A 16,468-nucleotide genomic window follows, 5' to 3' on the forward strand; every position below is an offset into this window, starting at 1 on the left:
CTTTTTTAGGGGGAGGAGCAATCCCCATTTTCTGTATAAAACGTTTTTCTTAATCGGTTTATCACAGTTTTCTCAAGCATTTGGGGTTTTTAAACAATTGTTTAGAATTAGAATTACTATATTCATTATACAAAAAAAAAAAAAAATTCCACTTTATGACTTCACCACTGGATTATATTCTGAATAAGAATCTTAATCGGCAAGTAAAGAAAAAGAAAAAAGCAATTTGTTTCTTTTAGTTTGAACAACTCTAGTCTTACAGCAACAAACAACTATAACAAAGATACAGAACACATGATGTGTTTTATTATTGACCAGATTATTTGCATTTCCATAAATTGCAATGGGAAAAGGTGCCCTTCCTTTTTTCCCCACATCTGTAAAATTTTGAATCCATAAATAGGAGCTTGACAAATACAACAGCCTACTGTAGCGAAAATAGCACGTTGAAGAAATCTGTTCTCAATTATCGCTTGAGGTAGATACGGCACGCTCCCTTGAGCTGCATATTAGTCCGATGCTAAGCTATGGTGATGCTAAGCTAATGTGCATGTCCTTTCATGGGACCTTCAACTCTGTTAACGTGGCCGCCGCCGACAAATTGAACTTAACACAATACAACAAAAACAACAATGAGTCTATTTTAAAAATGCACAATATTTTTAAAAAGTTGTTTTCATTTACAATACCCTAAAAAAAAAAAAATTCACAATACATTCTCAAGTCTTTATAGTTTTTATATTACCAACACCTGTCTTTTTTTTTTTTTGTCTATATGATATATTGATGGGGGGACCAGTTTGTCGTTTGTCCCTGTGGCCTGCAAAAATTGTCCGTGCATTTGGGAGCTCCATCAAGTTTTCATCTGGATGATATAAACAACAACTTGGCGTTGAGACGCTCAAGTTATTTTGATGTTCTTTTAGCAGCACTTTGGTCGGCAATGTCAACAAGGGTAGCTCAATTTGTGGTTACAGTTTGGCCTCTCCCACCAGGCGGGGTAAAAAGTGGGGGCTGAGGAGGGGAGGGGGGTTGTCCTACCACAGTGGGAAGCCTTCAGAAGTTCTCAAAGATCTTCTTTGCGCTGACTAGTCCGTTGCTTCTCTGCTCCCAAAGGTAAGACTTTGAAAATACTTCCACCCCACTTGGTTTTTATTGTTTTGTTGATTGACAGCTGCCCTGAATGGCCAACTACATTTGCACCGCATAAAAGATCATAGTGACAATCTTTTCGAACTTCAGATGTTTGTTGTCAACAAGAAACTTAAAAAAAAAAAAAACTGGAAAAAGTTTGAAGCATGTGTATTTGAGCAAACAAGAAAGGGTCGGTGCGGAATGAGATGTTTGCCACATCGGCAGCGGGGGAGGCAGGGAGGGCATTGGAGGGTCCGGGTGGTAGTGCGTGTGGGGGAGGGTTAGCGGTGGGTTTGTCCCAAGTCAGACAGTTCACTTGGAATGCCAAGAAAAAAGGACAAGCAAAAGGGTTAGGAACATCTCAGCCTGGTGTCCCCTCCCTTGTGAAGGAATGTAGGTCGTCAAGGCAACCTCTTACTTGTCCACCGATTTACCCTAATCCACTTTCAAGATTATGAAAATTTGCAGTAAATAATCCAAAAGAAATTTCCTAAGATTCTCACAAAAAAAGAGCTAAAATCAAATCAAAGCTTTTGTTTTGTCCAGGAAAGCATCGTAAGTGCTCCCAAATACGACCAAAGCATTTTCCCCTGACAAGCAATGATGTGAATATAGCACGGCGGATCTGCAGGTGGGCAAGCTGCGCCATTGTGGGGGAGCATTTACTCCTCTTATGCCCTTTAAATATGGAGCAACTAACAGTCTTGACAGAGACATTTCTTTGCGGAAGAAGATGTGTTTAGATGTGCAGTTTAGACATGAGTGGAGCACGAAGGAAGACATTATAAAGTTTGATACACATACATGTACAGTATGTGAATTTTTCTTATCCAGGTATGCATCCAGGTGTACGCTGCGTTTTCCCAAACTCTGCTGACAGGAAGTTTTAGTGCAATTGTAACAACGCAGGGAGTTACTTGCTTGGAACTGTAATTCCACAACCACTAGCATGTTGCTAGCGGCGCTAATAGTAAAAACATTTTCTTTTTGGATTAGAAAAACAATGCATGAAAATCCTAATCTAGATTTTTGTGATTTTAAGGCCATTATTTCCCCAATCTCACACTAATTTATACATGTTCAATGTATTTTCTATAATCCATTTTGGCAGCAAGTAAGATGGCGCCGATACTAGCTAACTTTTGGCGGGAGGCCTGGTAACCCCAGACTGGTCGCCAGTCATTCATAGAATATAAATGTTGTAAATGAAAATGAGCATTGAGACAAGTTGCAGATGAAGTCAAAAAAAAAAAAAAGAAAAAAGGAATTAATGGCTCTCAGGTTACTTCCCTGCTCTACTGAGCTTATATTACCTTCTCTTTTTTTCTTTCTGACTATAGAACCTTTGTCTTCATACCAGGAAAAAAAAACAGCACTACTTGGAGAGTCCCAAATGTTCTTTCAGGAGTATCAAAGCTAAGTTTCCAACTGAAACAACCAATTTACTTGGTGGAAGTTTGCTGCTCAGAAACTATTAAGCGTTAGCAACAGTGGTTGTCGTACACATAGCTAGCTACAGAGGTAATAAGCAACTGGGAGCCTGGATTAGCAAAACAGTGTTAGCATTAACAACGCTGCTGTTGATGTACTTCACGATTTAAGTGAAGGCTGGGAGGAGTAACACTTTTAAAATATTTTTTTTCTTTCATGTCTATGTGTTGGTCACTACAATAAATATTGTAGTAGTAGTAGTAGAGGCATTTGGTGAACTTCAGTTCATGAATCCACATGTGAACATTTATGGCGAGGAGACCGAATTTGCATCTATCTCGTCTTGAAAGCATAACACTCATTCTGTGTGTGTGTGCATGCGTCAGGTAGTTTTCCTGGCGTGCTGACACTGCAAATCAAAGAGGTAGCTTGTAGCAAAGAGCTACTTTTATGAGAGCGACTGAGCCTTTTCCAAATAAAACACTTTGTTTGGTACTTGCGTCACCTCCTTCTCGTCCTCCTCACCCAATGATGATGGTCGTGTCCCTCCAAGTCAAACACTTAGATGAGGACTTCTCAATGTTCCCTTCTGGTTATTTTTAAAAGAGACCCGGCCTTGTACACAACGTTCCTGCTCTGGAACTTTCCGCCAACAAACAAACAAATAAACAAGCTCGCTGACCATTACCGTCATCGTCTGAGAACATTTCAGACAAATGTACGCTTTAGTTTTGGGGGAACACAGAAGTTTCTTTTGTTGAGGAAGTTGAACCTTCACGTGGGAAATTAAGGCATGGAAAATTAAGGCTTTTTCCTGAATAACGCACGTCAGATTATAAAGATATTGACAATCTGCTGAGGCAGGAATTCAAAGATGATCAGATCATCTGGTGGAACGAAGAGAACATTCTGGATGTTGATGTTGAAAGGAAGCCAGTAGAGCAGCACGAGGTTTTTCATGCTTTGATGCCGGCATTTAGCAGCATCCAAGCGTTCCTCGTATATTTCTGATGTCTGCACGATAGAGACACTGAGCGGGAGTCTACCCAAACAAAAGAGCTTTTATGGAATTCCCCATTTGACAGCAGATGGGGGCAGACAGAATTCCTAAACAATGAAAGCTCATGAGGCCTCAAACAGACAGAATGCTTGCTTGTTCAATATCTGAGAAATAAACATGCAATCATGTTGAAGTCGCACTGCTTGCCGTAGAAAAAGCTCAAGAGATCCAAAACACTCTTCTGGGACCTTCTGAATGTTTGCAAACTGCACTTATTCTCCAAGACTTCACGCCATTTTTTGTCAGGTACAATGTTCAGAAAACAAGATTGAAAATGCTTCGCGTCTGATTATAAATTTGGAGCGTCCCTTAAGCAGATAATAGGAATCAAGCAAACAGGGATGCAGTAGAGTTAACAGGTGTTCCTCAGGGAACTGTCTGAAGGTTTTCACTGATTCTCAATCTTTCTTAAAAAGCATCTGTGTTGAAATCCAAATAAAATGATTCCTTGTTTTGCTTTTGTAACCACAGACATAGAAGATGAGGATGTGGGTCTTCTTCCTGGTTTGCCTAGCCGGGCACACCATGGCGGCTCCTGTAAGTCGTCTCTCTGACAACCGATCACTGTGTGTTTGTGTAAAGTCCTCAACCACCTCAAATGTTCTGTTAGAATAACTTGAAAGCCCAGTTTTTATCAGTCACTCAAAGTTCCTGACAAGTTCTACGTGGTTTTGTTCCTCTGGGATTTTCATCCACATGACTGTTCAGTTCAAGAAATCTTGTGTTTGTTAGACTGAGGAGCAGCCAATGGACGAGGAGCTGGTGGCGGTCGACGAGCAGCCAATGGACGAGGAGCTGGTGGCGGTTGAGGAGCAGACGATGGATGAGGGGCTGGTGGCAGATGAGGAACTGGTGGTGGATGAGCCCGTGGTGGAAGATTCAGTTGTTGAGGTGATTCAAAATAAGTCATTCACCAAAAAAGTTCTTCCACACTGCAGTCTCGATACTCCGAACATGACACCAATTGGTCCTGACATTCCCATTTCCTTTTTTTTTTTTTTTTAAACCACAATCATCAAGACAGCAGAAGAAGACAAAACCCGAATATTTCTGCTTGGTTTTTTTAACGGGGGAAAAAAAATCAAGTAAAACAAAAGCTGTTCAGCAAGGAGATGGTTGCCAAGTTCTTCTCAATTGAGTCCAAAGTGGCATGAAATAAGATGGAAAACAAAAAGTAGCATTCATGGAACAGTATGACGATGACACTGAAGCATCCAGAATCTGACAGTGCAAAAAAAAAAGGTTCTGGATGTTTGTGTAGGTGCTCCCTCAATAAAGCTGGATTAAGGTACAATCCTTAATATTTAGAACGAAAGAAATCCTTTGGACTTTAGGTAAAATATCTTCAACAAGAAGAGTCCACTCGCCTTTAAACTTAAGTGGAACAGTTGGAACTTTAGTTGTCCAGCTGGTTCTGATGAAGTCATCATGTTTACTTCCATTCCCAATCTTCCACATCATCATCTTCATAGTTGTTAAATCCGAAATTTCCGTTTGGAGACCTTTATGTGGATAAACAGAACGATGCTTCCCTTTGGAAGTCACTCAACAGGAAATCAAGCGCAAAGACACAATGTTCTGTTTGGTTGGTTTCAAATGGGGGGGGGGGGGGGAATAGGAACTTAAGTATGTGAACGTTGGCTCCTCCCGCGGTCCCGAAGGACCGCAAAGACCACAGCTGGAAAAAGCAGTCTCATGCAACCTCTCAGGAAGCTCTGACGTCTTCCTGGCTTCATTGCATGCGGACGCAGCTGCTTGTTTGGGTCCTGCCGCTCACAGGCTGGTTGTTTCAGGGTGGAACCCTCTGGAACGTGGCCGGTCCAACCTCAAAGCCTCGGTGGTCATAAATAAAAACTTGGCTGTGCTCGGAATCACTCCCTATCTGTGGTTTTTTTTAATGAAACAAGGAGAATTACATCTCTTGTTAAAACAAACACATAGCTTAGCCTTTAGCCCACTAGCTTGATGCTAATCCCAGCAAATTTCCTCTATATGGAATCTCACGTTAATCCTGCTGCTTAATTGACTTCCTGTCTAAACTTTGACCTTTGCTGCTTTCCAGGAGACCGAGGTGGGCTTCAACCCAGTGCAGGTAGAGATTGGGGAGTTTGACGAGGCCATCGAGTTGGAAGACGACGTTGCCGAGAGTGAGCGCGCACACGCACCAGCAACCGCACACGTTCACAGTTGGCCGCAACGTAATGTCTCTCTGGCTTCACACTCGTCTGGACTCAACAACCACAACCACAATGACATATTTGAGACCAGAATTATGTGTAATCAGGAGAATAGTCGCAAAGCGTTCACAGTAGTAGACTTAGTTTGATGTTTTGCAGGAAGTCCGTGGCATGAAATATACAAAAGGCCAACATTGTGCAAACGATGCCGCTTTTTATTTCATGATGATGTGTTTTTATCCAGACCCATGCCTGCAGCACCAATGCAAGAAGGGCAAAGTGTGTGAGGTGGACGAGAGCAACACCCCCATGTGCGTGTGTCAGGACCCATCCACCTGCACCGCCGCCGAGGGACAGTTTGAGCATGTCAGTTTTTACCGGCGGCCATTCCACAGCCTTTCGCGAAAAACAACGATATACATTTCTTCCCAACTCCTAGAACCAAATCAATCTGAATAAAGAATATTTAGTACTGCACACCACACCCAAAAGGTTCCTGGACCAGCAACACCGTCTCCGGAACTCAACTAAGAGATCCAGTTGACGTCTTTGCGCCTCACTGTTGCGTTGTTGTGTTCAGGTTTGCGGTACCGACAACAAGACCTACGACACTTCCTGCCACTTCTTCGCCGCCAAGTGCGCCTTGGAGGGAACCAAGAAGGGTCACAAGCTGCACCTGGACTACATCGGACCCTGCAAAGGTGAACCCTCCACCCCGCTAATATTGAGCCATATGAATAGAACTGATACTACATTCAATGAAATGTCCAAGGAAGACATTTTGCAAATGGTGGACGTAACAAATGAATGGTATTTATTGTTATTTGATATCCAAGTAAATTGCATTAAGAGCTCGGTCATGAACCAAATTCAAGTTATGTCGAGGTAGTAGTGTACTGCCAAGTGTGAGCTGCAGCAGCTGCAGCGCTCTGTCGACTGAGACGCGTTCAAACACGTTTGTGTACACATTCAAAACTGGGCTGGAGTGCGGGTGTGCGGGGTTCAAGTGGAGATCAGGCTGACGCCACTGATATGGAAAGGCTTCCCACCAAGTCTAGTCAATGAGATGCTACTCTGCTAGATTAGAATCCAACAACTGGACGGTGCTTTGCATTTGTTTTCTATTTCACTAAAGAATGACAAATCAAGCATGTATATCCTGGTTTTGTAGGTCCCAAACACAAGTCCTTCCAAAACTCACTCAGTAGCACTACCTGGGAAGGACAACTTTTTTTTTTAACCGATTGACATGAAATGGCGTAGATACGCCGGACATACAAGAAAATCTCAAAGGCAATACACAATACTGAACACAAAGCTTGTCCTTGGCCTTTCCTCATTGGAACTAAGTGGAAATGAGTCAGGTATCTGAGACAGATGAGTAACCCCAAATCACAAGAAAAGTTTTTTTTCCATCCGTGCAAGCACTCAATTTCAACTGTTATCCAGACCAAACTGATTACGGAAGTTCTGGACGTGGAAGTGTTCTGAACCAGAAGCAGTCAAAAGTGGGTTAGGTTTGACAATTAAGGTGTTTGGAAACGTTGATTCCGTCAGGCAGTTCTAACAAGTCGATTTGGAGGCACAGCCGCCAAGAGCTAGACATTCCTCGAGAATTACCTAATGAGATTTAAAGCTAAATTTGTATCCTGAGAAGGAATTCTTATCTTCTAGGTTCAATTACTTTAACGTATTTACTATGGGAAAGTAGGTGTGATTCCTAGCTGCATCAATGGCGTTTTGTGACTGCGCAGAAATCGAACCCTGCTTGGACAACGAGTTGAGCCAGTTCCCCCTGCGTATGAGGGACTGGCTGAAGAACGTCCTGGTGACTCTGTACGAGCGCGACGAGGATAACAACCTGCTGACTGAGAAGCAAAAGCTCAGGGTGAGGAAAGCCACCTGAACGGCTGGCATTATTCACCCCTTTCTTACTGATCAGGAGATGTCAAGAAGAATTCTGAACTGGAGTCATGTGAAGCCCTTTGAGACGTTTTTGTGATTAAGGGCTTTATAAACAAATTCGACTTGACTGATGGTACACAAGAAAAGTCAGTGTCAGGTGTTAAACCTCACACGACAGTCCCAAATTTCCACTCTTTCACACAGCTACTGTACCGCTTCTGTTATGTCTGATAGAACCTCAGAAGATTGCCAGTGGGCCCGTAACCCGCAAACTTGTATCGCTGCAGTTAATCAAAAGAGTCGTGCATTCATTTGTCTTCAACTTTGGAAGCTGGAAACGGTACATTCAATGTTGTATGTTGACCTCGTGACTTGCGGTGTGGCAGGTGAAAAAGATCTACGAGAACGAAAAGAGGCTGAAGGCGGGAGAGCACACCCTGGACCTGCTGGCTCATGACTTTGTGAAGAACTACAACATGTACATCTTCCCCGTGCACTGGCAGTTCAAGCAGCTGGACCAGCATCCCGCCGACGGGTATGCATGCTCAGAAACTCAAGACAACTCTGCCTCCAAACTCTGCTGACCACGGATACTTGACTGCTCTTGTTTGATTGGACAGCTACCTGACGCACAGCGAACTGGCCCCTCTGCGTGCCCCCCTCATTCCCATGGAGCACTGCACCACCCGCTTCTTTGACGAATGCGACGCCGACGGCGACAAGTACATCGCCCTTGAGGAGTGGGCCGCCTGCTTCGGCATCAAGGAGCGTGAGTAAAAACCACAACTCTCCTATCAATTTATTTTTTATTTTTAAGTCCGACTCACTTGATATTGAGTCCGGGTCAAATATCTCGGGAATGACATCATAGAGAAGCAATTTTCGTTGCGTTAGCATCTTGGATGTCTAATTAATCTAGCAGCAGCGCTAACTCAGCCCAAATCAACAATGGTGTTCTATCACTTGGTAGCTAATGTATAACACACATGTAGGGACATAACAGGAAGTGGCGTGCCATGAAATAGCGTGGCAGGAAGTACGTCCTTCAATCATAAAAACAGGACATCATTTCAAATTGACAGTGCGTGTGCTCCTAAACGTTTTGTGTCTTTGCAGAGGATGTGGACAACGACCTCCTCATCTAAGATTCGCCCCCTCAAGCAGAGGCGCCACACGACAGCTCGCTTCTTTGGGGACGAGGTGCTGATCGTTAAGTTTAAGTCAAAACAAAATATCACTTTTGGTGCTAATTGCTCTTTTCATTTTAAGATTTAAGTAACAAACTTTTCTGCCTATACCACTAAATAAGCAAAAATTCCAAAAGCGAAATGTGCACAAACTAACATCAAACTAAAGACTTCTGATGTAAATGTTTTTTTGTTTTTATGATATTTAAATTTATGTTTAAGGACTTCCATTGGGCATCAATTAGACTTAAGTGTAAAAGTCCAAAAATAAAGTTTGGAAATAAATGTTCCCTGCGCTTGCTTTTCTACTCCAGACTTACTTTTTTGTTTAGTTGTTGGGCTCCACTACTGCGCGCACTCGCTCTTGCCTGGTTTCCATGGCGATGCTATTCCCGCCTGGTTTCCACGGTGCTAAAATAAGTTGGGCATGTTTAACCAAGGGAAAGTCTCGCAGGCTGAGTTTTTTTTTCTCTCTAATGTGTTTCTACTGACAACAGCAGCAAAGCTTACTTGAAGAAATACGCAATAAAATCAATCAAATGATCAAACGTCTGCATGCCTTTGGTAGCTTCTTCGCAACCCCTGCACACACTTTGGACAACGTGCTCTTCAACAGAGCAAAAGTTAATGATGGAACCTAATTTTAAGATGACCACAAATCTACATGACTTCCTTTGGACTTCCATCAGAACCCCAGGAGACACTTTTTACATCCTCATCTTCACCATCATCAGGATTTCTACCAACATGCAAACTTTGTGGCCCGATAGTGACATTAGCCTTAATATGATGTTAGCATTAGCATTTTTTGGCCACTTCCGTTTTCATTTAACAACAAAGCACAATCTTTTAGATGATTAACAAATATGAAGAAAAATAATGAAGGGAATACAAACTACTAATGTCAAGGTGCGGTTAATACACTGGGAGACATTTCTAGGCGGGGAATCATTCATTTGTATTGTTCCACATGAAAATGGAAAAGGATGTTTGCACCTGAGAATATTCCAACGTTGAGCGTGTCTTAACCCATTGCCTGCTGTTGGAATGCTAATGTTAGCATAGCAGCCAGTAAAGAGCTTCAGACAGGCCGGCGGCCCTCTGGGAGACGACCGCACCCAGTCACCATGCACACCTGCTCATCCCAGACCGGGCGGAAGACAGACGAGAGTTCAACTCCTTAAAAGGAAAAGAAATCACTGAGTGACTCTTGATTCCACAAACCTAAACTGCTCAACAAAATGCCCTAACAATGCATTTTTAATATTGTTGAATAATCTTCAGAGTATATAAATGACCAGAATAGATTTAATTTAATTTTTTATTTATTTTTTATTTTGACATTCCCTTGTGTGAACATTTATTTAAAATTTTAGTCTACTTAGATCTAGATAAATTTAATACAGCGACTATAAAAATCCAGAAGTTTGATCCACTTTATCTGTATTAGTTAGCTAGTTATAGCTTCTTAAAATATATCTCAATATCATTATATTATTCGTGGTCTTAAGAACAAACAAACAATTGATCACCAGTGCAATAATAATAATAGGTTTTTTTGTTTTTTTTTAAAGTAAAATACAGTTTCTGGGCTCTACACGCACAGAGCATATTGAACTATTTGATGAGCCAGTTCTATTTTCCTAATTGTAAATTGCTTGGGCTACTAAGTACTGTATACATATATTTACTGCGCATATGTAGCTTACCAGTTAAATTCCGGTGATCTGGCAGGCTGGATCCATTTTACAATTGTTAAATATCAACAGTAATCCCTCGTTTATCGTGGATAATTGGTTTGAAAAACCGCCCCCGATAAGTGAAATCCGCGAAGTACGGTCATCTACAAGAAGTACTGAGCAGGCTAACGAGTTAGCGGAAAGATGCTAATTCGCGATCGTGCTAACACGCGAAAACGGACTTCTAAAGGAATGTAAACAAACATTTGGAGCAATACTACATTGTCCTAAAGGTTAGACACATGTTTCTTCAATTTAGAAGTTTTATTTTGACATTTAAATGTATTTTTAATGTGAAAAAAAAATCTGCAATGTAGTGAAGCCGCAATAAACGAAACGCGATGGATGGATCCGATCATTAGTTCTTCAACGGTACGCTGAGCTCGCCCCGAAGCGGCCAACCAGCTGCAGCGCAGCCTTGACTCCGAAACATTTTACGATTGGTTGTACGGACGGCTTACAGCGAGAACTATGCGTGATTGGCTGAGAGTAGCCGAACGCATAATATGATTGGTTAAAAGTGCGGCTGGGGGAACTGACGTGAGGAAGGGCTGCGCGGCTGAAACCGGCGAGCGAGGGAGCACGTTGTCCTAAGTGCTTGTGTTCACTCATTCTAATACCACTTTTTGTACTAAAGCCACTTAAACTTGAGACAATCGACCCCTGGTGAGTAACATCGTGGATTGCGGCGCGTATAACTGTTAAAAGTTGCCATTTTGCTTCTTCCGCCGCATCGGTTTAGCTAATTGGGTCGGTGATAAAGGAACCGTCTATGTCCTGGAAGGAGGAACCTATGTAATTACAATATTAATCTTAAAAGGCGTCGTTTTCAATATTTACTGGCATTTCATAGAGCGACGAGGCACTCCCCGTGATAAGTGCGTTGAAAGTCTTTTACCAGGGTCTTCTAGACGCTTTAGTCCGGGAATTAGCCAGCATCCTTGTGCTTCCCCGCCATGCTGCGCGCTTTCGTTTTTGCTCCAGGCCGCTGCCTGCCTTTCGCGTCGTTTTTATTTATTTTCATTTATTTAAAAATTCTCTTGTTGTGCCACCCAATCCAGCGAATAGTTCTCCTGCTCTCGGCGCTTTTTGATCTACCCAAAACCTGCAAGTGTGACTTAAAAGTCGACCTGGCACGTGCTAGCCGGCGTCACTGAGCCTTGAGGCCCCACCGAAAAGTTCTGGAATCTTCAGAAAACACGCCCTAACCACTATATTCAACAGTGAGTTGTAGTGTAGTTGGAATTAACCTTTGATTATCCCCTACAAAGTACTTTCGATTAGGACCGGGCCAGTGTAACATCCCAATATATTTCAGGGCTATTACGATAATCAATCAGCTGACACACTATACCTACAATAATGGTAAATGGATAAAAGTCGTGACTGGGGAGTTGGGAGTGAGGGTTGATGTCAAGTACTGATAATATAGGTCCCCTACTCAATATTTACATTGTCAATGATGCACCTTATTTGTCATCCAGTTGAGTACTGAAGAAGAAATGGTGATGGAGAAGCCAAGTGCCCAGCTGGTCGGGCGGGAGTTTGTCCGACAGTACTACACACTCCTCAACCAGGCGCCCGACTACTTGCACAGGTACGCCCGCCTTACATACATGCACACGTTCACGCCGACTGTGCGCACCTGCCCACTTTCACATGTTTTGCGTGTGTAGGTTCTATGGCAAGAACTCGTCGTACGTCCACGGCGGGCTGGACACGAGTGGCAAGCCTCTTGAGGCAGTTTATGGACAGTCGGTAGGTCGCACACCTGCTACACATTGATTGCCGCACGTCCTATGCAACATGTACGCCACAACAAAGGCAACATAATCCTTCCAACCCAAAAACGTTCCACAATAATAATAATAATTCATTAAATTTGTATAGCGCTTTTCAAGAACCCAAAGATGCTTAATACGATACTTTCCACAATGCCTGTCGAACAACACGGTACGTAGCGATCGCCATGTAAACCTTTCGACCCCATGCTCACACAAGAAATGCTACACTATACACCTCAATCTCGATTTGACTCGCTTCGATCCTATTCAACTTTCTGTCTAACGTGGTTTGGTCAAGGATCCCAATTTTCTTTTTTTCATAAATTTGCAAATAGTATCTTACATGGATGATATAAGGACCGTTCCAAGCTAAATGACGAGCGCGGCAATGAATTTCCGTGAGCGATTTGAAGGCATTACTTCATACGAAATTGAGTTTGATCTTTGACTACAGAGAGCTACGATTGATTGGTTTTTGATTCAGAGAGGGGGAAGTTCGTGGAAGCACCTCATCTACAAAGTCGCTCAGAAGTCAGAGCCTGGCCAGACACATTAGTGGCCGCTTTAGTCTCTCTTCCATCCAATTCACATAGCATCAAAATGACTTCCTCAATCCGCATGATATTGTCATCTGCATCGTGCATCTTTTTTAATAAAACATCAACAGACTTTGATGTGTGAGGAGTGTTCAAAGTGACGGACGGCAAACTGGCTGCCCAACAATATGCCTGACTTGTATTAACGTAACAAAGACCCCCTGCGGCTGCTTTAAAAACATGCCTTTTCAAAATAACCAAGACTTTCTATACAAAGGAGTTTCGGGGTTAATTCCCAAACAAGTAAATAGGAGTTGCGAGCTTGGCCCCGAACAACCTGAAGCTGAGCTACCGCTGTACTTCCTTGACAACTGCAGATGTGCCACCGATTAAGCTTGCCAAGACTGAGGACGGGTGCGTGTGTGTTGCAGGACATCCACAAGCGCGTGATGGCGCTGAGCTTCCGCGACTGCCACACCAAGATCCGTCATGTGGATGCGCACGCCACCCTGAATGAGGGCGTGGTGGTGCAGGTCATGGGGGAGCTCTCCAACAACATGCAGCCCATGAGGAAATTCATGCAGACCTTCGTGCTTGCCCCAGAGGTACCAGGCCGTGCCAGCGCCGCCCATATTTCTTTTGCCAATTCTAACAAACATCATTTGAAGAGTTTAATGGAAATAGCTGGCTTGCGCCTGCACTGGCTTGACATAATTGCAGAGCGACATTGTTTTTAACCAGGCTGTAGCTTTAATTAAAGTGTTATAATTGTTAAAGGTTAAAGTGGTGTGAAAAAAGATGCCAACGATGTTCTCCTCACTCAGGGAACGGTGGCGAACAAGTTTTACGTTCACAACGACGTCTTTCGCTACCAAGATGAAGTGTTTGCCGATTCCGACTCTGAGCCACCTGAAGGTAAATAATTTGATATTGTGGTGATGTCAAACTGTGGGAAAACCAGTGCTAAGCGTGAGTATATACACGTGTATTCAGAGTCTGATGAGGATGTGGAGGAGCTGGAGGAGCGTGTTCCCTCTCCGGACGTCATGGCTGACGAGTCTGTGCCTGCTTTCTACCAACCCATGTATGATTGTTATAGAGTGGACCTAAAGTAATTCCCAACACAGCTTACAACCCAGGAAGTCACGACTCTTTCTTTTTGCTTAGTACGGAAGCATCACACCCTGCTGAAGGGGAAGAAGCGGCGGCGAGCCCTCAGCCGGAACCAGAAGTAGAGAGGGAAGCGGAGGTTGTCAACGCGGTGGAGCTGAAGGCCGCCCCCGCGTTGGAGACACAAAGTGAAACGCCCCCACACGCAGCCAATGAGCAGACAGACAAGGACGCTGGCACAGAACCTGCTGAAACGGCGCCCGCCGCACCGGAGGAGAACCGGGTGAGTGTTTGCATGCTCTGCGCTAACCAGACGCTAACCGGACGCTCACGCGACACATCCTGTTTGCAGCCATTCTCGTGGGCGTCTGTGACTAGTAAGAATCTCCCGCCCAGTGGTACCGTCCCAGTGTCCGGCATCCCGCCACACGTTGTCAAAGCCTCCCCCGCTGCCCCGGTAGGACACGCCCGAGATCGCTGGTGTCCAAACAAATTTGAGGTTCTGCCTCACTTTCTTGACCATGTGTTCTTATCTGCAGGTGCGGGTTGACGTTAAGTCAGAGTCCCAATCGGCATCACAGAGACCTCCGCAGCGGGACCCCCGGCCGCGAGAGCAGCGCCCCGGTGCTCCTACCCCTGCACACAGAGGACCACGGCCAAGTATGTGCAAAAGAAGAAGTTATGTCCAAAGTAGACTTGGCTGTGTCAATTTACGTTTTTTTTGTTTGTTTGCTTCCAGTTCGTGAGGGTGAGCAGGGTGAGGCGGAAGTGAGGCGGATGGTGCGTTACCCCGATGCCCATCAACTGTTTGTGGGGAACGTACCACACGCCGTCGACAAGAGTGAACTTAAGGAGTTCTTTGAGCGTAAGTCATATTGACCAGGCACACTCAAGCAAATGATTTTGGGAGCGTAAAGGATAAACTGTATAACCTATCAGGATTTGGGTTAAAAAAAAAAAAGTCATGTTTGACATCACATGCCTAATGTCATGGTGTGTGTACTGGCCCGCAGAGTACGGAACAGTTTTGGAATTGCGGATCAACAGCGGAGGAAAACTTCCCAACTTTGGCTTTGTGGTGTTTGATGACTCGGATCCAGTTCAGAAGATCTTGAGCAGTCGGGTGAGCTTGGCCTGCTCGTCTGTCCTTTGACAATTATTGCTGCTTCGGCCACTTTGGTGTCAGGATCCTTTTTCTTTTCATCTGGCCCCAAACTTGCTTTTAAATTATTTGCCAATTTATTAATTGTGTGAATGAATTGCAATGGAAGATTAAGTCCAAGATCTTTTAGGTGCTTATGTGCATTTCATCTTCAGCCCATCAAGCTGCGTGGCGAAGTGCGCCTCAACGTGGAGGAGAAGAAGACGCGCTCAGCCCGGGAAGTCGAACGGCGGGATGTGCGGCCTCGCGGGCCAGGGGGACTAGGCGGGCCGCGAGAGCGCATCGGCGGTGGTGCTCCCAGGGGCCCGCCTGGGGTGGCCCGTGGGGGAGCTGCCCAGAAGCCCAGCTTTGGTTCCGGCCGAGGTGCACCACCCAGTGAGGGCCGCTACTCAGCGCAGCGCCCGTGAGGCGGGCGGGTGGTGGTGATGTCTTGATGATTGGACTTGACCAAATTGACCTTGGAGCGTCCTTCATGTCTTTGGACTTTAGTTTAGTTTGCAGAGTTTTGGTCGTGTCACTGTCCTGTCCTCGCTGCCATCTTGACTCACGGACGTGTCCTGTTGTATTTTTTTTTTCTTCCCTTTTCCCCTCCAAGTGGACTGGAAGTGGGAAGTGGACTTGAATCTCCCCCTTGTTCTGTTCCTTAAAGGAACGCTGCGCTGATGCTGGAGGCACCGGCATCTTTTTAGCAAGCTTGGCACTTCCCGCCGAGCATGCCCACAACAACTAAATTAAAATAAGTTCCTCTTTTAAAAACGTGCGTGTCCAAGCCTTTTTCTTTATAATGTCAACACTCACTTGGACTACTTCACACACATAGTTAGGAGACTCCATTGAACCACAAGTTTGTATTCAACAAATACAGGTACTTCTGATTTTCCACAAATCAGAATTTAGTAGTGATTTTTAATGATCAGAAAGAGCTATAATTTTGCTCCTGCTGAAGGAAGGGAACTCTTTCATAGATAGGTCTTTGGACATCATAGTCATGGCTCTCTGAAAGCCCCCATGGCTGATATCAGATCAATGTTTCCTGGCCCCAATGAATGCAACAAATGTTTTAAAATAAAAATAGTAGTTTAAGGTTTCATACAACAGACATTTTGGTTGAAATTTTAGCAAGTAATGTAGACGTTGATGAGCTATTTTGTAAATTGGATAAAAGAATGAATGGCTCATAACCCCAGGTTTTGCGCCATTCAACAAAAGCAGTTCGTCAGCCTGCCACTAGGGGGTGGTGACG

The 16,468-nt window shown here is 44.1% G+C and overlaps 2 protein-coding genes across 2 annotated transcripts; both read left to right on the forward strand.

The window, feature by feature from the left end:
* The first annotated feature begins 1,010 nt into the window (after positions 1-1,010).
* sparc (secreted protein, acidic, cysteine-rich (osteonectin)) lies at positions 1,011-9,179 on the forward strand. Its single transcript, XM_061272423.1, has 10 exons — positions 1,011-1,116; positions 4,097-4,162; positions 4,358-4,516; positions 5,688-5,772; positions 6,047-6,168; positions 6,383-6,503; positions 7,557-7,690; positions 8,094-8,242; positions 8,328-8,476; positions 8,824-9,179. The coding sequence occupies exons 2-10, from the start codon at positions 4,106-4,108 to the stop codon at positions 8,850-8,852; spliced, it is 1,005 nt and encodes a 334-aa protein (XP_061128407.1). The 5' UTR covers positions 1,011-1,116; positions 4,097-4,105; the 3' UTR covers positions 8,853-9,179.
* Positions 9,180-11,139: 1,960 nt separating this feature from the next.
* g3bp1 (GTPase activating protein (SH3 domain) binding protein 1) lies at positions 11,140-15,981 on the forward strand. Its single transcript, XM_061287413.1, has 12 exons — positions 11,140-11,299; positions 12,118-12,230; positions 12,310-12,391; positions 13,385-13,558; positions 13,778-13,868; positions 13,947-14,037; positions 14,121-14,346; positions 14,416-14,520; positions 14,603-14,723; positions 14,803-14,928; positions 15,077-15,186; positions 15,381-15,981. Exons 2-12 carry the CDS (start codon positions 12,136-12,138, stop codon positions 15,630-15,632), a joined length of 1,473 nt encoding a protein of 490 aa, XP_061143397.1. The 5' UTR covers positions 11,140-11,299; positions 12,118-12,135; the 3' UTR covers positions 15,633-15,981.
* The last annotated feature ends 487 nt before the right edge of the window (positions 15,982-16,468 follow it).

This window comes from Syngnathus typhle, linkage group LG1 (genome assembly GCF_033458585.1).
Source record: "Syngnathus typhle isolate RoL2023-S1 ecotype Sweden linkage group LG1, RoL_Styp_1.0, whole genome shotgun sequence".
In the NCBI taxonomy this organism is placed as follows: domain Eukaryota; kingdom Metazoa; phylum Chordata; class Actinopteri; order Syngnathiformes; family Syngnathidae; genus Syngnathus; species Syngnathus typhle.